The sequence below is a fragment of the Canis aureus genome, chromosome 14 (assembly GCF_053574225.1).
Source record: "Canis aureus isolate CA01 chromosome 14, VMU_Caureus_v.1.0, whole genome shotgun sequence".
Lineage (NCBI taxonomy): Eukaryota > Metazoa > Chordata > Mammalia > Carnivora > Canidae > Canis > Canis aureus.
Window position 1 is genome coordinate 62,747,793 of NC_135624.1, and position 21,799 is coordinate 62,769,591.

General features: G+C 35.3%; 1 protein-coding gene across 2 annotated transcripts; it reads right to left on the bottom strand.

Moving 5' to 3' along the window:
- Positions 1–218: 218 nt before the first annotated feature.
- On the bottom strand, positions 219–18,880 carry LOC144283737 (sulfotransferase 1B1). 2 transcript variants are annotated; one of them, XM_077848237.1, is made up of 8 exons: positions 18,602–18,880; positions 14,479–14,673; positions 13,866–13,994; positions 11,705–11,802; positions 9,519–9,645; positions 8,367–8,461; positions 4,425–4,605; positions 219–446 (listed from the first exon to the last, which is right to left on the bottom strand). In XM_077848237.1, the coding sequence occupies exons 2-8, from the start codon at positions 14,624–14,626 to the stop codon at positions 334–336; spliced, it is 891 nt and encodes a 296-aa protein (XP_077704363.1). In that variant the 5' UTR covers positions 14,627–14,673; positions 18,602–18,880; the 3' UTR covers positions 219–333. The 2 variants fall into 2 exon arrangements, with proteins under 2 accessions (XP_077704363.1, XP_077704365.1); XM_077848239.1 differs by lacking the exon at positions 18,602–18,880 and having other exon boundaries at positions 14,479–14,778.
- Between the last annotated feature and the right edge of the window lie 2,919 nt (positions 18,881–21,799).

The following is a 21,799-nucleotide window of genomic DNA, read 5'->3' on the forward strand; positions in this document are numbered from 1 at the left end:
AACAACACTTCTTGGACCATGTTAATAGAAGGGGAACTTCATTCTAAGTCATAACACATAGAGGTTGAGTAAGATAAGTGCTTACTCTGCTATCTGTACTAGTCTAGGAAAAGGTAGGAATATCCTACAAAAACATAACAATTGGCCCTACCCCTACGGAATTTGGAAGCTCAGAGTCAGGAGCAAAATTGAGACCTGATTAATGACACACACACAAATTCATTTTAAAAGCACATTTTCTCCTTCTTTATAAATCCATTTGACTGCCTAATGGCCTCCTTTTTAACAAATTACAGCTCTGTTCTTCCTTCTTCAGATTGGTCACTAGGATCTTTAAATCTCTGTGCGAAACTGAAGGGTGGTTCCAGACATTTCCTTCTTGTAAATGACATCAAATTTCTCATTTTGGGCCACTGTGAAGTAATTCTTCCAGTCACCTGCAATCCCTAAAAATAAATAAGAAAATATATGGAATAACATATTTCCATTATGAAGGAAGCCTAGTATACCAAAAGAAAAGTTTCAAAGAGTTAAAGAAGGACTTCCCTTGTATTTGAATACTATAAAATGTCATTTCCCCTTTATTGGTCATTCCTGTCATCTAGGAAGGTGGCTTAGAGCTAAATAGAACCTGTTTTTTGAAATATAATTGATATACAATATTGTAATATTACAGTATTATTAACTATATTCCTTATGTTGTACTCTGCATCCTCATGACTTATTTATTTTCTAACTAGAAGTTTGTTCCTCTTAATTCCCTTCACTTATTTTGCTTATTCCCCACCCCCCTCCCCTCTGGCTACCATCAGGGTGTTCTTTGTATTTAGGAGTCTGTTTCCATTTTATTTATTTGTTTTTCTGATCCCACATATAAATGAAACTGCATGGTATTTGTCTTTCACTTAGCATAATACCTTCTAGGTCCATCCATGTTGTTGCAAAAGGCAAGATTTTGTTTTATTTATTTATTTTTTATGGCAAGTAGTATGCCCTTGTGTGTATATACCACATCTTTTTTATCCATTCATCTACTAATGGTCACTTGGGTTGCTTCCATATTTTGCCTATTATAAATAATTTTGCAGTGAACACAGAGGTGCATATATCTTTTTGAATTAGTGTTTTCACTTTTGTTATCATAGTGGACTGCTGGATTATAGAGTAGTTCTATTTTTAATTTTTTGAGAAACTTCCATGTTGTTTTCCACAGTGACTGTACCAATTTACATCGGACAAATAGTGCACAAGTGTTTCCTTTTCTCCACATCCTCACCAACACTTGCTATTTTTGTCTTTTTGATACTAGCCATTCTGACAGGTTGGAGGTGATATCTCATTATGTTTTTTTAAGTTTTTATTTTATTTTAATTTTTTTAAAAAAAATTATATATTTATTCATGAGAGACACAGAGAGACAGAGGCAGAGACATAGAGGAAGAAGCAGTCTCCCTGCAAGGAGTCCCACGTGGGACTCCATCCCAGGACTCCAAGATCATGCCCTGGGCCAAAGGGAGGCGCTCAACCATTGAGCCACCCAGGCATCCCTCTCATTATGGTTTTGATGGACTTTTAAAGATACATACTGAGAAGGCTTAATTTTCCTATCTAAACTTATGGACCATACAATAGTTTCCTGAAAGAGATTGTTTTAGTGTTCCTGTTTGTCATGGGTCATAGGATTACTGTTGGACACTCCATCAGTGATCAGGACAGATTTTATTTCACGAATTAGTTTTAAAAACCATACAATGGACTGGTCATCAGCACAATTAATACATGACTAGGAAATTGATGTATCATTTCCCATGAATTTATTAGTAAAGATGGTGTGATACTTGAAGGATACCATTTTATTTCAGTTCCCTAGACTTTTATACTGTATTTGCATTTTAGATGAGATGAATAGCATTTAAAGTCAAACATATAACAATGCTGAATCATCTCTACAAAAGCAAAACTGTTGGGAACAGATTTGCTTTTAATTTCTTATACTTGAAAAAAAAAATTTCTTATACTTGGATGCTTATAAATATTTGAAAAATTCTTAATGCACTGCAAGTGTGCCTGGAGATAAACATTTGTTTTGTTATTTTATGAAATATAAAATATGTCCTGTTGAATTGCAAGTTTCATTAATCCATGATGGCTTGATGAAGATTTCAAATCTTTTAATGAAAAACAGCCCCATAAACAATGTTGTTTCCTGGTTATTATATTTTTTTCTGTGTTTACCAGATGGTAAGAGCTCTTTGAAATGTGACAGTAGTGTATATTTGAAGTAGTCCATCTGTAAAGATGTCAGTAAATACAAAAAGCACAAATTAAACAATCAAGAGTCATATATGAAGTATTCCAATGATTTTCTATTAATTATATAATATACACAAACACATTTGCTTCACAAGAGTAAGGGAAGTATAATTTTTTTTTTGATTAAGTAAATGCTGGCTAAAGCCTAGATTTTTCTGTTTTGTTGCAATGTGGAACATAAGTATAAACACTGGACATCATCTATCCTCTCCCTACGACTTTTACTATTGTGTGACTAAATTATGACATTGATTTAGCCAACATGGCATCCTTCCAGACTGAGTGTACCCAGCCCTTGTTCATATATCACTTTGAACCCTGGTTAGCATCCATTTACATGCATGCCTCTCTCATTACATTGCGAGCTTCTTAAAGTAAATGTATGTGTCATTCATCCTTGCATGTTCTAGGAAATATGTGCTGCATGCAGGTGTTCATGAAGTGTTTCCTATACATAAATGAATGAATAAATGGCCATTCTTTAAATGTTTGTTGAGTGCATGAATGAATAAACGGGAAACAAATCTCGAACTATTTAAACTAATAAGACTTGCTACTTTTTAATGTATTATTTATGGTGGGAAAAAATATTTGAAATGCTTACATGTTATTTACCATAATCCTCCCCCAAAACTTATGCCAGAGATCTTGTTACTTTCTCCATATTTTCAGTGATGTAAGCAGATGTTTGACAGATTGAATAAACATATTCAAAGTCATAGATTCAGGGAGTGGCACAGCCTGGACAAACTGCAGATCAATCTGACTACAAAAGGTATGTTTTTTTCCACTTCTGGAGGGGATGTAGAGACTGTCTCTCTTATGAGACTCAAATGGACTCTTTTCTGCTTGAAGTTTAAGAAACCATAGAATCCAGATACTGAACTTGTTTCATCTAACTCTATGCCCTAATGAAATATCATGGAGTGGTATCAATTTTCACATGACTGGGAATGAAACCCTTCTGAAAGTTACATTCAGATAATCTGACAAAATGAGAATTTGCCTTATTTAATAAAGGTTTTTTTTTTTCCTGATTTTTTTCTACCAGGAAAATATGTGCATGTGAGCATCAGTCTTGTTTTAGACACCATTTACAATGAAAACTTTACTTTCTTATACTGAAGGTTAGTTGTGAAAAGTTAAGTGCAATGTTTTTGAAAATAAAGAACAATTTGAAAGCACTAGGGCAGTTTGCTATTTTGAGAAGTAATGTAGAAAAATATTTTAGAAAAAATTTAACCATATAACTTTTTTTGAAAATCAAGGGTTTTCAGCCATATGTTCATATGTATAGTACATTTTAGGGTTATGTTTACTTTGTAGCACACCAATTGAAATTCTATCACTTTTGTCTCTATTTCAATAAAGAATATTGAAAACAGAGGGTGACATTATTAGATGGATAACTTCCCAAATTTGTTTCTAAGTTAATAATTTGTTAAATGTATTATTTTTATCATTAATAAAACATTGTTGACACAAATCATACACAATAAGCCACAATATGCAGGATTTGCATCAGTGGAATCAATATCAAATGCCATATTCCTCTATTATCATCTTTTTAAGTTAAATTTAGATTCCATGTTTCCTATAATTCAGACAGCATTTTTAGGGAGCAAAATAGGGTAAAAAAAGTGATTTCTCCTGGTGAATCCTTAACAAAGTGACCACTGTTCTCTAAGTGATATGAAGTCTTTAAAGGAAATATTCCTGTATTGAGTGACATTAATTTATCACTGAGGAGAAGAGGGAAGCCTATGCCTATTTAGGCAAAGATTTAAGATTTAGGAATAACAATTTTGGAATGACTCACATCAGAATTGACAAAACTACTCTCATTTAGTAGCACAGTAAATAGAAAAATAAACATGCATCAAATATTCAAGGTATTCAGATAACAAGTTCATAATGCATTATTTCCTTAGTCATTTCTAATCTAGTTCAGCAACTTTTTGTGGTAGGTAGTTTTAGTGTCCTTATATTAGAGATGAAGAAATTGGTACCCAAACTGGCTAAGTAATTGTTAGAGGTCACAAAACTAATCCTCATTTTAGAGTAATTCAGAAGAAAGTGAAAAGGGAAATTAAACTAGGCAAAGTATTTACCTTTACGCATAAAAGATGATTTGCTATGATCCATCACTGTACTTGGTAGATGTGTATAATTCACCAGAGGATTGTCCTTCATCATTTCAAATGAGGTGTGATGAATTATCTTATCCAAGACTTCATCATTCAAATTCTTCTCTAGAAATCTAGCAATCTTCTGGACTTCCCGCTTTGGATTCTATCAGTGGATAAAGAGACATACCCAAGAAAACGATAAATCATTAACATATCATTAGCATATTGTGAAAACTATAATATTTATAATCTGTTTTCTTAAATGTTGGTTCTGAATATCCAATCCATATTTTGTTGGGTCATCAATAGTTTTTAAAAAATTAATCATAAAACTGAAAACATCCATAATTTATATTTGGCAAAAATAGATGAAATATTTTGTTTATTCCAAGTTTCATATTTTTAGCTTATATCAAAAGTAGAATAAGAACAAAGCTTGGGCTAAATATTAACAATATTTTTTAAAAAACTCCAACAAAGATGCAAAGATATAAAGACCTAAGTAATTCATTAACTGTTGGGGATAAAAAGAACAAAATCTGAGAAATAAATAATTTTCCAGATTCTTTTTTTTTTTTTTTAAGATTTTATTTACTTATAATAAGAGACACACAGAGAGAGGCAGAGACATAGGCAGAGGGAGAAGCAGGCTCTCTGCAGGGAGCTCAGTGTGGGACTTGATCCCAGGACCTCAGGATCACAACCTGAACCAAAGGCAGATGCTTAACCACTGAGCCACTCAAGTGCCCCAATTTTCCGGATTCAAATGACATAAACTTAATGTTTGTAAATTTTAGGAGGTTAAACTAAACTCTATATGGATATGTCTAGAAATATATTGATAAGGTGATATCTAAGCTGAATTGAAAAAGGTGAGTCAGAATTTACCACGATATGTAGTCTGCTGAGTTGTTGGAGAGTGAATTTTTAGTACAGAAATAATCAAAATTCTTGGAGGCATAGGGTCTCATAATATGTTGAAGGGAGGAAAAAAACACAAAGTGGTTGAAGTTAGATTTGAGTTGTTCATACAAGTAAGAGAGGCTATAAAACTGGAAAGATAAGTTGGGGTAAAAATGAGAAAAATCCTTGGATGTCCTGTGAAGGATTTGGGCTTTATCTCTTATTCAGGGAAGAAACATCATTTAATAATATGTCATTAACTATGTGTGTGCTCATGTATACACATGTGTGTGTTTTGGTAGGGAGTTCCCTACAAGGAAAGTTCTGGCAAAATATTATGTCTCAGACCTTGATAAGAGCAGAATGAGCCGACTAATTAAGGGACGTCAGTGCTTGGAATAAGTAAAAGGTCAGAAATGATGATAGTGGGGAAAAAGCCAAAGAAAAGTTAATACTGGTATTAGGAAAACCACAGATAGGCAAAAAGAGAACAATTTCTATTAGGGATTCCAAGTGTTTGGAGAATAATATGGCCACTGCCAAAGTATCAATGCGTGTTAGTTTATAGAGCTGTAGAAATGAAAGTAGAGTGCTGGTGACTACTGAATCTCCTTCTGCTGTATTTCTCTTTCACTGCATTGATTGAGAAATTATGCAGATGCTCATAAACCAATGTAAATTATTAGGGTTCTCCTTGAATTTTATTATTGAACTGTAATTATAATCTTATTCTATTATTGTTAAACTTCTTTATATAACATTGCCTAAAACTGACTGTATGACAGGAGAAAAAGACCATCTATTAAGTATGATGAACTTAACAGGTTTGAGTGGGTTTCAAAATATCTAGATATGCTTATAAAGCTGATTGGGCCAGACTGTAAATCAGTATGAATGAGTGGATTTGAATAATGCATTTTAGCTGAATAAGGAGAGAAATGGTTGACATGAGTGTCACATAGGGGATAGCATGATGTCAGACACAGAATGCAAATACCAAGTAGGCCCAGAAAGTGTATTTCCCCATCCTATGGAGGAAAGGGACTATACCTAGAAGCTAAAATTGCTCTTTTCATAAAGTTATTAAGGGCTACTCTTGTGTCTAGGAAGTAAAGAAAGATAGTACAGGACAGTTTTCTCCTTATGAAGAATTCATGACTTAATTCTGGCTAATCAAATACTCAAGGGATATTACCACTTATAAAAAGTGTTTTCAGAAAACCACTTCTGTTTCACAGCTGCATATTGCCAGCAAATTGGAAATTAATTGCCTCAAGCCCTGTATAAATGGACAGTAGTAAAGTTTAGGCCGTAGATTCTCTATGGGCTATAAACAAGTGTGATGGAAGATGGGATCCTGGGCAGGGCAGAAAAATTCACAGACTCTTTTTGTTAAAATGTGAGAATGTCCTGGGGGTTTCTCAGAAATACTTGGATCAATGGAAATTTTACCTGTGACATGATTTTTGTTATGCAAAGTAAGATTGATGTCTCTAAAATGTTTGTTGTTACTGCTCATTCATTTATTTATTCATTCAAGCAATTAATTATTCATACAAGTGATTCTATGATGCATGTGTAAGGTGCTATATTCTGTACTGTGAATGTAGTTACAAGAATGATATTTCTCAGGAGTGTGTGTGTGTGTGTGTTTGCCAAATTTAAGTAAAATGGCCTCAGAATAGGCCTGGAACTTTGCAGAAGTATTTGAACTGCTACTAGGTCATGTAGGAAACAGATGAATGCTGATGAATCCCCAAACTAGTAGGAGAATAAAAGAGAGGAACACATTTGAAAATTATAATAGGGATCCCTGGGTGGCGCAGCGGTTTGGCGCCTGCCTTTGGCCCAGGGTGCGATCCTGGAGACCTGGGATCGAATCCCACATTGGGGTCCCAGTGCATGGAGCCTGCTTCTCCCTCTGCCTATGTCTCTGCCTCTCTCTCTCTCTCTCTCTGTGACTATCATTAATTAAAAAAAATATTAAAAAAAAAGAAAATTATAATAAGTAGGGCATGTGAACCAATGAGATGTCCATAAGATAGTGGAGCTATATCCACTGTATAAAGTCAATGAAGACAATGTATTTTCAGATTTTGAAAATTAATGAATATGTATGTAAGTGATGAATTACCTTATTCTACACCTAAAACCAATATTATACTGCATGTCAACTAACCAGAATTTATATAAAAATTTAGAGGAAAAAAAAGAAAATTAATGGACGAATAACATCATTAACCAAAGAGAGAATAAAAGAAGAAAAGGATTACATGTTAGAGACAGAGAAGCAAGATGAGTTTAGTTTTGAATGTGTTAAATTTAAGGATCATTTAAATAAAAGCCTGGGTCTGAATTAGGGTAGAAATTAAAAAGGGATTTTAGGGATCCCTGGTGGTGCAGCGGTTTAGCGCCTGCCTTTGGCCCAGGGTACGATCCTGGAGACCACGGATGGAGTCCCACGTCGGGCTCCCTGCATGGAGCCTGCTTCTCCCTCTGCCTGTGTCTCTGCCTCTCTCTCTCTCTCTCAATCTCTCTCTCTCTCTCTCTCTCTCTGTGTGTCTATCATGAATAAATAAATAAAATCTTAAAAAAAATAAAAATAAATAAATAAATAAAATGGAATTTTGGGGGGTCATTAGCACATAAAGAGTTTTGGTAACTGTAGGCATGGGTATGATCTCCAAAATGTAGCAAATAGCTTACAAAGAAAGCTAAGTAACAGATGGAAATCTACAGGAGCCAAGAGAGCATAATAACCTATTAAATGTAGGAAAGAATTTCAACAACAGAAGGTGCTCATAAACACAACGGTTAAAAAGTATAAGAAGATAAAAATGTCATGGATTTCACCATTAGAAATCACTAACGATCTTAGCAAGATTTGGATATGCAGGCATAAAGAGGCAAAATAATCACAACATTTTTTTTTTAACTCCACAGATTAAATGGAAATATTTATTAACACTTTACCCCAGGATGTATTGGGGCAATTACTCAAAATGATTTCTACCATTTTACCTCTTTCATATCTTCATAGTACAAGAAAAGTATTGGATGTTCTTCCTTTTTCTTCCACCAGCTCTTAACATGATTAAACCAGGAACCATAGGCCACTAAAACCAGAGAAATAGTCTATTACTGTAAGCATTCATCAAATTGAATATTTATTTCTAAATAGTAAGCCAAATTGTACAAATATTTTGTAGAATTAATAATCATGGAAACTGAATATATAAGGCCAATTAAAATGTATATAATCAACCATTTATGGATGTAGTTAGATTAAAAACTATAAAGTACAAAAAAAATAATAAAGTACAAAGGAAGCATTTCAATTGAAAATACATTGGCCTCCATATGAATTTTACTTCGCCTCACATGGGAGGAAACAATTCTACTAAGTACTCGTATTAACTATTTATCTAAATATTATAAATATATGTATAACAGATCTAACCAAGATTTGGACAACTTAAACAATTTGCATTGTAAGCAGGAAATGAGAATGGATTTCTAGTAACTGAAAAAGACATTTGAGAATATTTTCATTAAGTCCATGTTAAATACCAAATTTATGTATTAATGTCATAGTAAAATATTAGATAGTTGATCTAATTATTTAAATGTTATTTAAATGTGCTTTTTACTGGCTTAGAAATGTGTTTTGGGTTTTTAAAATATATTTTTTTATTTTTTTATTATTTTTTTGATAGATTTTATTTATTTATTCATGAGAGACACAGAGAGAGAGGCAGAGACACAGGCAGAGGGAGAAGTAGGCTCCATGCAGGGAGCCGGACATGAGACTGGATCCCAGGTCTCCAGGATTACACCCTGGGCTGAAGGTGGCGCTTCAGCCCAGGGTGTAAACCACTAAGTCACCAGGGCTCCCCTAAATATATATTTTTAAATATTTTATTTAGTAATTCATGAGAGACACAGAGAGAGAGGCAGAGACCTAGACAGAGGGAGAAGCAGGCTCCCTGCAGGGGACCGGACAAGGGACTGGATCCCTGGATCTGGGATCATGCTCTGAGCTGAATGCAGATGCTCAACTGCTGAGCCATCCAGGCGTCCAGAAAAGTGTTTTGGTAGGAAAAGTCACACCCATAATAGTTATTAGTATTATTAAAAAGAAAACTTACTAATTTCAAGCCCGGGCATACCTACCATTTCCAGTCATGAATCTCTCCAAATACTCCTCCCAGGGACCAGGGGCAGGTTCCAAATTATTCATTAAGTCAAAATGATAATATGAGACTGCAACATCCTTGGCATTTCGAGCCAAATAAATCATCTACAGAGAAAAAAAAAAAAGAAAACCACGTGGATTTGAAATCCACAAAGTTAAAAATAGGAAAAATTAGAATTAATGAAACAGAAAGCTGTCTTTAAAAAAAAATGAACAAACTTGACAATCATCTAGCAAGACAAAGAAAAAAGAGAAGACACAAATAACTAATATCAAGAAAAAATAGGTTTCACATCAAATCTGATAGCCACTAAAATTACAATGAGTATGAAAAGATGTTCCACATCATATATCAGAGAAGTGAAAATTAAAGCAACTGTGAGACACTACTCCATACTTATTAGAATGACCAATATCCAGATAACTGGCGCCAAATCCTGGTGAGGATGTTGAGCAACCGGAGCTCTCTAATTCATTGCTGGTGGGATTGCAAAAATGGTACCTTGGAAGACATTGTGGCAGTTTCTTACAAAGCTAAGCATAGTTTTACCTACAATCCAGCAGTCACACTGCTTAGCATTTATCCAAAGTTGAAAAATAAGCTCCACACAAAAACCTGCAAGTGGATATATATAGCAGTTTTATTCATAATCGCCAAAATGTGAGGGGAACCAAGATGTCCTTCAGTAAATGAATGAATAACCTAGGATAAATTCAGACAGTAGAATATTATGCACTAAAATCAAATGAGCTATCAAGCCATGAAATGACACGGAGGAAACTTAAATGCATATTACTAAGTGAAAGAATGCAATTTGGAAAAACTACATACTGTATGTTTCTAACTATGTGACATTCTGGAAAAGGCAAGACCATGAAGGCAATTAAAAAGATCGGTGGTTGTCAGGTTGGGAGGAGAGGGGGATGAATAGGTGAAGTACTGAAGATTTTTAGGACAGCAAAATTACACAGAATGATACTATAATGGTCTACGTTTTCATTATACATTTGTCCAAACCCCACAAGACCGAGTGAACCCTAATGTAAACTATGAACTTTAGGTGATAATGATGTGTAGGTTCATCAGTTTTAACAAATGTATACCACTCTGGTGGGGGATGTTGATAGGTAACTATGCATGCGTAGGGGCAGGGGATATATGGGAAATCTCTTTGCCTTCCACTCGATTTTGCTGTGAATCTAAAACTGTTCTAAAAGTAAAATTGTTGTAAAAATAGTCTGTTCAAAGAAAGAATAAAAATAGATATATGGGGGTGCCTGTGTGGTTGAGTTGGTAAAGCATCTGCCTTGGTCTCAAGTCATGATCCCACAGTCCTGGGATGGAGACCTGCATTAGGCTCCCAGCTCAGTGGAGAGTCTGCTTATCTCTTTCCCTTTGCTCCTCCCCACCTTGTTCTCTCTCACTCAAATAAATAAATAAAATCTTTAGAAAAAGGGAGAAAGTTATGAAACACTTTTCATTACAAAATTCAACAGCTTAGGGATCCCTGGGTGGCACAGCGGTTTAGCGCCTGCCTTTGGCCCAGGGCGCGATCCTGGAGACCCAGGATCGAATCCCACGTCAGGCTCCCAGTGCATGGAGCCTGCTTCTCCCTCTGCCTGTGTCTCTGCCTCTCTCTCTCTCTCTCTCTCTCTCTGTGTGACTATCATAAATAAATAAAAATAAATAAAAATAAAAAATTAAAAAACAAAACAAAAACAAAATTCAACAGCTTAGAATTCCTCATACATCAAAAACAGCAAAAGTTGAAATAGATAATCAGAATAGCCCCACAATTACTGAAGAAATTCAATTTCACATTTAAAAGTTCCCCAGAAGCAAATAATCAGGCACAAATGTTTCACTGGAGAATTTTATCAAACAAGAACTGACATCTTTATATTGAGTTTTCAGAGAAGGCCAGAATATCTAGGGATATTTGGGGAAAAACAGTAGCAATACAGTGCTAAGATGGGGATCCTGTTGCTATATACCTTTGGCAAACTTGATTATGTAAGTTGCCTGAAATATATATTTTTAATTCAAACACTTTCTTATGTAGTTCTCAACAAACAAAAATGTGAACAATCACTTACTACATGCATGAGTAAAGGGATAGAGAGGGTCACAGTAAAAAAAAAAGACTTCTAGTGTAGAGTGTACCTTGCAGTTGTTCTCCCAGAAAGACTTAGGAAGAAGAGCAATTGGTAGATGTGTCTTCACAAGCCGTGGTGATGGATTCTTCTCTAACTGTTCTATTCCTGGGAAAATTTTAGTTTGGTATATAGATACATTAGAGTTCTCATGGAGCCAGCAATTTCCTGATTTTCTCTAACCTTTTAAAATATTTTTGAGCAGTATATAATGCTGCTAAATTTTGAACCAATCACACAGTGTTTATCTGGATTTGAGGATGCAATATTGCATAATAGTTAAGGGCATGGTTGTGAGGTTAGCCTCCTTGGGTTCAAATCCTAAATCTGTCACTTACTTACTCATTGTGAGACATTCGAAAGATTGCTAGTCTCTGTATCTCACTTTCTCCACCTCTAGAATGAGGAGTAATAGTATCAGCTTTAGCAATTTGGAGTTTTATCATACCTTGAATTATTACAAATAATCATGAAAACAGTTTCTGTATCTCAAATGAAAGAGATATGGATTCCTACTCTTTCTCATATCAGCTATTGTTTGTATCTGGTGTTATGGTATAAATGGTGTTGCATCTGTAGAGCATCAGCTGCTGCACCTGCATTTTTTCATTATTTCCTTTATGTGCCATGTGTACATATGTGCAAAATAAAAATGTTGTATAATTTTTAGGTGTTAAGTGAACTCACCAAAGGCATACAACTAATATGTGGGAGAACTTTGTTTCAAATCAAGTCTTTGGATAAGGGATATGTGAACTTCCCCGAGACAGAGAATATCCATTTATTTTGTCTATTCAGAGCTAGGATGATTCCAGAGGCCCGAATCTCACAAATATATAAGTGACTTGGTTAGTTTGAAGGCACTTCTGGGATAAAGGCACACTCAGAATTCCTGACATAGATTAGATGAGAGGGACCAAACATTTTAATTTACTATTCTTTTAATGCACTCAGTAGCCTTTATTATATCTTAGATATATCTCTTAATGATGTTATATGTTATAGAGTCACCAACACCTAAAATCTCCTCCAGGTTTCATATCCAATAACTCTTAGTGTCCTATGCATTTTTTTTTGCAATATTACTTACATCTAGTCTAACATCTAGATTACCTGTTAATCCTACTTTATCTTTCCACCTTTTGCATACAAAGGCACACCTGCTTAAAACTGCATCTGACTCACTCAAAACAATCTTATACTGCACTTATTCACAAAAAGTTATTACATATGCCAAAAAGCCACTCAGTCTCTACTAAAACATCTTTTGACAATGTTCTATATAATGCTCATTTTTGTTTTATAGTCTATTTATTTTTTGTTTTTTGTCAGCTCCCATGCTTCTTCTCCATCCCCACCTGCACCCCAAACACACACTAGAATGGAGATTTCACAAGAGCTGGGGTGTAGCTCATTTCATTACCAATGTTCTGTAGAGAACAATGTGTAGCACGCAATTGTATTAGGAAGAATTTCTTAATTATAATGTGGATAGGGTTGCCTGGTTTAGGAAATAAAAATAAAAAATCCTAGTTAAATTTGAATTTCAGATAAACAACAGATACATTTTAGTGTAAGTATCATCCATGCAATGTTTAGGATATACTTTTGCTAAATAAGATAGCTACTTATCTGAATTTCAAATTTAATTTGGTATCTTGAATTTTTTCTGAAAAATTTTATCTGGAAACATTAATTATACATTAATTATAAAATTCCACCAACTATTTTATTATGCTACTTCTGACCTGGTAGCTACAGCCACTTTACCCAGCATGTGGAAATGAGAAATCATTGTCTTCCACAACTCACTATGTCTCAATGCCCATGACATGAACTTTTACATTTTTTAAATGAAGTTTTCCTGATATCTTTATCTTTTATTGACTTTTGTTCTGTAGAATTTGATAGATAAGAACACTTTAAAAATTATCATCCAAATTTTTAGTTATTTTCTACAACAAAACTCTTTCATCTTAGGTCATCATACCTGGATATGCATAAATTAAACTACAGTTTATCAATATGTTTTGGTGACTATACTGCTTCCAAACTTCTATTTTATTACCAAATTGACTCTATTTTCTTTGAATGAAAATCACAAATACAATAATTCATATGCTGTATAAATAATATTATAAAATTGTAATTCCCAGGTGGTTTAAAATTACCTGAAGTTCTTAGTCCAGGGACAGCCATTTCCAACATTGGAACTTTAACTGTTATAAAATCCCGCTTACATTTTTCAACATCTCCATTATTCAGAACCATGTCTACAATTTCACTAACCCAGGTGGTACCTGTGGTGAAAGACAACGTTTTTGTACCCATCACTTGAATCTGGGGGGAAAAGTACCTACAGGTAGTCTGCCATCTGAATGCATTCTATTAGAAACTTAATTCTGCAATTATCCTTTCTGTGCCCCAAATGCTCATTTTAAATATATTCAAAATAGGGATCCCTGGGTGGCGCAGCGGTTTAGCGCCTGCCTTTGGCCCAGGGCGTGATCCTGGAGACCCGGGATCGAATCCCACGTCGGGCTCCCAGTGCATGGAGCCTGCTTCTGCCTCTGCCTATGTCTCTGCCTCTCTCTCTCACTGTGTGCCTATCATAAATAAATAAAATAAATAAAAAAAATTTTTAAATATATTCAAAATACATGACTAGACTTGCTGATAGGAATATTAATTTTATTTAGTATGCTACTGATTTTATAGAGAAGTTGATTTTTCAGGAAACTAATACTGAAGCCAGATCTGCATCTGTCAGACCACAAAACTCACCTGATTTGGGGTAAGTGGCTATTATGATATCATCTGGTCTGCTGTGGAATTGTTCAATATTTTCCCAGTTGTTTGCAAAAGTATAGATTATGGGATAGCCGTGAATCATCTTCAGATTTTTTCTCAGAAAATCTTTTGGCGAAATCATTTTTGTACCAAATCGTACAAATACTTAACAGAATACTTTCTGACAATCTGATCATAGGAAAAGAAAATAAAAATCAGCAGCTCAGTAACTAATGCTATTAAAACACTGCTACTCCATACAAAGTGAAATTGGCCTTTAACTCAGCATGCAGAGATCTAAATACAAAGGGCAGTTTTGTGAGTATAAAGCTGTAGATTGCAAGAGCAGCAACTGGCTCAGTGACAAGCAGTACAAAGGTCTCTACTGGAAGCTTTTTAAAGAAATGAAACTGCACATCTTAGAACACACACATACACATATATTATATATATTATATATTTTATATAATATACATATGTATTGTAATAAAAATTGCTTTGCCAACTCTTTGATTAGTAACTCTTCTAATCATGATTATACTAATACTATCTGTGAATTAGAATCTTCTTGCTCTGCTAAGTCTTCCAAAAATTTTGAGTCCTGGGAGGAGACTATATCATTATTCTCAGTTTTCTGATATATATTATATATACATATTTGGAGAGAGAGAATTTATTATGAAGAATTGGTTCGTGCAATTTTTATGAAGGCTGAAAAGCCCCTGGATCGGTAGATAGCAAACTGGAAACTCAATGGTTTAGTTCTAATTTGAAGGCCAGCAAGTTTGAGACCCAAGAATAACCAGTGCTTCAGTTTGTGTGTGAAGGCAGAAAAAAACTGATGTCTGAATTCAAAGTCAGGCAGGATGAATTCTTCCTCATTCCCAGGAAGGTCAGTTTTTTGTTCTGTTCAGGCTTTAACAGATCAGATAAGGTCCATTCACATTAGAAAGGGCAATCTGAAGTATTCAGCCTACCAATTTAAATGTTAATTTCATCCAAAAATACCCTCACAGATGTAGAATAATATTTGACCAAATATCTGGGCTCTCTGTGGCCCAATCAAATTGACATAAAATTGACGATCCTGGAGAGCTATTCATTGTTTATTTTTTCCACTTCATCTCCACTGATGTGAAACTCTAACTTTGCTTTTACTACTGTTTCTCATTTCACAACCGTCTCACCCTTCCCAACACAGAATATAAACATCCCAGAAATAGAAGGAAATGTAAAATGTAGAAGTTATAGGATCCTTTATAACCTACTGGTCCATTTAGTTTTGAGAATCTGTCAATTAACAATAACACACAATATATACTACATACAAATAGAGTTTGAATTAACAACAATCTGAATTATATAGTATCTTAGATGAACTCTTACAGCTGCTAGTAAAATCTATCACTAGACTTCAAACATTGCTAACCAGACATTCTTAAATGTATATCTATAAATAATTTTATCCCATAAATATTTTGTAAGGAGCAGGAAGTGGAAAGAAGTGAAATTGAGTCAGTAAGCTCTGCTCTGGGAATGAAGTAGATGCTGAATGAACTGAATGAATGAATGACTGAATCTGCATGTCCCACTTAGAATCTTCTAAGATACTTTTTTTTTTAATTTTTAAAAATATATTTTTAAAATTTATTCCTGAGAGACACAGGGAGAAGCAGACTCACTGCGGGGAACCCAATTCGAGACTTGATCCCAGGACCCCTGACATCACACCCTGAGTCAAAGGCAGATGCTTAACCACTGAGCCACCCAAGTGTCCCAGAATCTTCTAAGACCTTGAGGATAGTGTTACTTCCCAGTTTGGATATATACATAGGAATGAGTGACAATGGAAGTCAACATGGTATATGTGGATATTAGACCTGAGTTACATACAATAAATGAAACAGTTTTCTTTGAAACATTTTGGTCTACTAATTTCTTACCTAATTGTTTCTTCCCAGATTATACAAAGGTAAATATTGAGCCCAAATAACATTTGAATGCTTATATGTTCTAAATTAATTGAGGAAAGTAAGTGAGGCTCTCTTTTTCTTCTCTGGCTCCAGAATATAAAATTTTGTGGTGCACTGACCAATTCTTATAATGCATACAGATTAATAGGGAAAAGCAAATAAATATTGAGGACACAGTTCCCCTTCTTATACTATCTACTCGTGTATGGCCACACCACCCTGAACTCACCCCATCTCCTATACTGTCTGCTACAAATCCTATGAATAAATCTGCTCCCCACCTAGTAGGTGGTTAACATTATTTTATACATTTATAACATCACTCCTGGGTCCATTCATGTCTTCACTCATCCTTTTTTATTTCTTTATTAATTTTGATTTATTTGTACTATAGTTTTATATTTATATGATTAATTCACAATCGCTATTCAAATACAGTTCATGTACAAACATCATGTAATACTGACAACACCTGAGAGCTTGTTAGAAATGCAGCATCTCAGGTCCCAATCCAGAATCAGAATTTATATTTCAGCAAAGTCCCCGAGTAATTGTATACACAAGGAAATGTGGGAAGCATGACTTTAGACCACTTTCATCTGCTCTCTAACAATATAGGGTGTGTATAAGTGATTTAGCAAAATGAATTTACGTCTTCTAGAAAATAAATTGTATTGACTGGGCTACCCACGCTGATGATAAGTCTTACTTTCATTTTGTGGATGAAGTTAAGGAACAAGTTCAGAATTTGCCCAGAGATACACAACAAGTGAGTGGTAACTAGAAATAGACGAGTTTTCCCAGCTCTACACACTTATTTGCTCATACCATGAATCTTGCATGGGTGGGCCTGAAACTGAGTCAAAGTCTCCGTGATTTTCTCTTATCCAAATGAGGACATTCGCAATTCATAAAGAAGTTTTACTTTGACAAAGCAAACTTCCTCTGACAAAAACCTGACTTTTCATGCTGCAAAAATGTTGTCAGAGAAGCATGGATGTGAGTAACAAGATGAAAATAAGGCAGCTGATTCTCAATACATCCTAGTCACATCTAGGAAAGGGTGTAACCAATTCAGGAATCTAGGAGTAGTAATCCTGACTTGCACTTCTCATTTTGACCCATGGATGATGATGAGTTCAGAATTACATGGGCAGATGGATGCCCGCGGGTAAGGCTATAAGACATAACATAACTAATGTCACTGAGCCAGATACCCTGGAAGATGGTTTATGAGTGATATTTAAAATTATAAAAATTAGTTTATAAAAATCTTTTAAATCCTGAGGCACCTGGGTGCCTCAACTGGTTAAATGTCTGCCTTTGGCTCAAGGCATGATTTTAGAGTCCTGGGATGAAGTCTTATGCTGGGCTTTCTGCTCAGCGGTGTTAACTTCTCTTTCTCACTCTCCCTCTCTGCCCACTCTCTCTGTTTCTCTCTTCTCTCAAATAACTAAATAAAATCTCTTTAAAAAGTCTTTTAGGGTAATGCCAGGGTCCTGAGATCCAGCCCCACATAGGACTCCCTGCTCACTGAGAGCCTGCTTCTCCCACTCCTCCCTGCTTGTGCTCTCTCGGTCTCAATAAATAAAATCTTTAAAAAAATCTCAAATTCTACCAAAAAGTAACAATATAATGTGGTTATATATGATAGTCTACATGATACCACAGGTCTTCCTAGCTGAACATTAAAATGTCCAGAATTGGCTTTTAAAAAGATCAATGGTAAACAAGAAAAAATAAATGAAAAACAACATCCTTCATAGGAAAAACTAACCGAAATATCTGACATTAAAACCTAGTGGTTCTTTTAATGAAAAAAGTATTTCTTCCATTAGTTTCACCTTAATAAAGTCCAGCTTTATTCCCTTATGAAGCTTACAGTTTCATAAGAAGACCCCCAATCCTGTCATGCTTCAGAAAAGTCCAATTGAACCTAGAAAAATAAATGTGATCATGGGAAGCCTGAGAGATTGTGCATAGCATAAACAACAATACCGAGTTTCCTTTGGGAAAACTGGAATTAGGCAAAAACATTTAAATTGCAAACATGTGTTCAAAATGGGAATCATGGGAGAAGCCCAATGCTCTGCAGATGCCAGACAAAAACTTCCAGAAAAGAGATTTTAAAAAGCAAATTTTACCTCACAATTTAATTTCCTTTTTCAGTTTTCACGTTCAGTCAATGGTGCTGGTGTTGACAAGAACCCTGGGAGCTGATGGTAGTCCCAGGAGGACGGGGCCAGGGGAATCTGAGGAGGCTCAATTCTATCTCCAGGAAAAAGAGTAAGTTCCGGATTTGATCTGGATGCAGCACTCGGTGACTTGACAGGCAGTTAAGACACAAAAAGTGTGAACTAAACACAGGTACACACAGAGGCAGGCACTGCTGTTTCAACAGCTGGCAGAGCCAGGAAGCACTGAGGAGGAAATGGATCAGGGTGGTGGCCAGTAGTAAGCACAGTCAGATTGCCTGGATTTGAAGGTTCTAGAAGGCTTCAAAGGGTCTGAGAGAAATGCATAGGGGAAGAATCTGAAGCATCAGTGTATGGAAGCCTGTTGCTCCTCTGCAGTTTATAAGAATGTCTTTTAACTATTGTGATTGTGATGAAAAGTCATTGTGTGTGTGTGTTCATCTGGAAGAAACCTAAGTTCTAATGTCTTAGAAAGGGCAAATATATACAAACATTTACTAAAGATAATACTAAATAATTTTAGCAAGCAGAAACAGGGGAGATCCATTGTTTCTGTCACTCTAATCATTTCTATAACCTCTCAGTATTTTTTTTTTTTTTTTGCATGCTGAGTCACATATACACACAAAGAAGGATTAAACAAGAAGCTTGTGTGTGGAGGAGAAGAAACTTTGCCCCAGAAATATGCTCCTGTTCTCTACCCCTGTTATCTCAGCTACCTGTGAGATTCTTTTATGGTCAGTTGCTGTTCAATCCTTTAGCTAAGGGCTCTTAACAAGTCAGATATGGCTATAACCACCAAGCCCTTCCCCTGGAGATTATACCTCTGCAGATCTGGGAAATTCAATTTTTGAATTGAATTTCAATTAATCCAAATTGTTTTAAGATCCTCCACTTTACTTACAGATCTTTAAGTTCATTTTAAAAATGCATTTGTGTCTTTAAAATATGTTCCCAACAGATTCCTGGTTTTCTTGGAGAGCTGGAGTTATTTCATTCTTGGTTTGTATGAAGGGTAGGAGTGTGTGAGAGAACATGGAGAAAAAATGTTTCTCTTCAGGGTATGGTATAGTTGTATTTTGTTGCCTGTATAATGGACCATAATCCTCAGTGCATCATGCACACAAATCTGGAAAGCATCGAGATTGATCATAGTAATACTAATCTGGCTCTCTTATCTTTGATTGGGGATCCAGAATTCTTGCTTTTCCTGAGATGTTCTCTGAGTTAGTTTGTTCATTTATTGTATGGGTTTTATGACTCTGTAAACTAAGGTTGGGACTTCTTTTCTTTTTGATGACACATAAAACCACTGACTCCACAAATCACCTTCCCTTCCTGCCAAACTTTATATAATCAAAGCATATTGAAAGCTGTGGGAAGAGAAAAAGGATGGTCTACAGAACCAGACTCCTTGGGCTTTAAATCAGTAATCCAACAGCCTAGTGAATAAGGGTAGACTTTTAACCTCTATATACCTCCATTGACCATTGATATGAATGATGCCATCTTCTTTAGCTTTATTTTTTCTTTAGCTTTAATTGTGAAAATACACATCACATTAAATCTACTATCTTAAATTTATTTATTTATTTATTTATTTATTTATTTATTTATTTATTTATTTTTGAGAGAGGGGAAGAGAGAGAGAGAGAAGGGGTAGAGGAAGAGGGAGAGAGAGACTCTCAGGCAGGCTCCATGTCCAGAGCAGAGCCCATTGTGGGGCTGGATCTCACAATCCTGAGATCAAGATCTGAGACAACCAAGAGTCTTGATACTTAACCCACTGAGCCACCCAGGCACCCCTTAACCATTTTTAAATATACACTTCAATAGTATTAAGTACATTCACATTGCAGCATGACAAAGTCCAGAACTTTTTCATCTTATAAAAGTGAAACTCTACATGTGAAAAAATAGTTCTCCACTTCCCCCTCCCCAAGCCTCTGCACTACTCTTCATTCTGTTTCTATGAATTTGACTACTCTAGATACTACATGTGAGTGGAATCACACAATATTAAATTGGCTTAATTTACTTAGTATAATGTGCTCAAGTTTCATTTATACTGTAGCATGCATGTATCAGAATTCTCTTCCTTGTTAAAGCTGAATAATATTCCATTGGAGGTATAATTCACATTTTGTTTATCAAATTATCCATTGATGAACACTTGTTCTGCTCTTGTCTTTTGCTATGAATAATGCTGCAGTGAACATGGGTGAATACATTTTTCTTTGGAATTCTGCTTTCAATTCTTTTGGTTATATACTCAGAAGTAGAATTGCTGTATTTTCAATAACATTTGCTATCTTCAATAACAGATGCTATTTTCTTTCTTTTTTTTTTTTTTAATAGGGCAGTGACCATGTTTATTGTTTTTTTTTTTTTTTTATTTATTTAATTATGATAGTCCCACAGAGAGAGAGAGAGAGGCAGAGACATAGGCAGAGGGAGAAGCAGGCTCCATGCACCGGGAGCCTGACGTGGGATTCGATCCCCGGTCTCCAGGATCGCGCCCTGGGCCAAAGGCAGGCGCTAAACCGCTGCGCCACCCAGGGATCCCACAGATGCTATTTTCAATAACATCTGCATCATTTTAGATTCCCACTAACAATGCCTAAGAGTTCTAATTGCTCTATAGAGTTGTTCTGATTATTAAATGAGTTAACACAAACAACATGCTTATAATATAGCCTGACAATGGCATCTTTAAAAAAAACTGTATTATTATTAACATGTTTGTTAAAAATTTAGTATTTGTTATTACAGAGATATGAGACCTTGAAACCTTGGTATCCGTCCTGTAAAAATTCTCTAAATAAAACCTAATCATACTACTAGTAGCATATAAAATCTAGTTATATGAAACCTAAAGAAAAAATATCACCTGAATTTTTTGTGCTTAAAAGAGGGGGTATCCCTGGGTGGCTCAGTGGTTTAGTGCCTGCTTTCAGCCCAGGGTGTGGGTCCTGGGGACCCGGGATCAAGTCCTGCATTGGGCTCCCTGCATGGAGCCTGCTTCTCCCTCTGCCTCTGTCTCTGCCTCTCTCTCTCTGTGTCTCTCATGAATGAATGGATGAAATCTTTAAAAAAGAAGAAAGAAGAAGAAGAAGAAGAAGAAGAAGAAGAAGAAGAAGAAGAAGA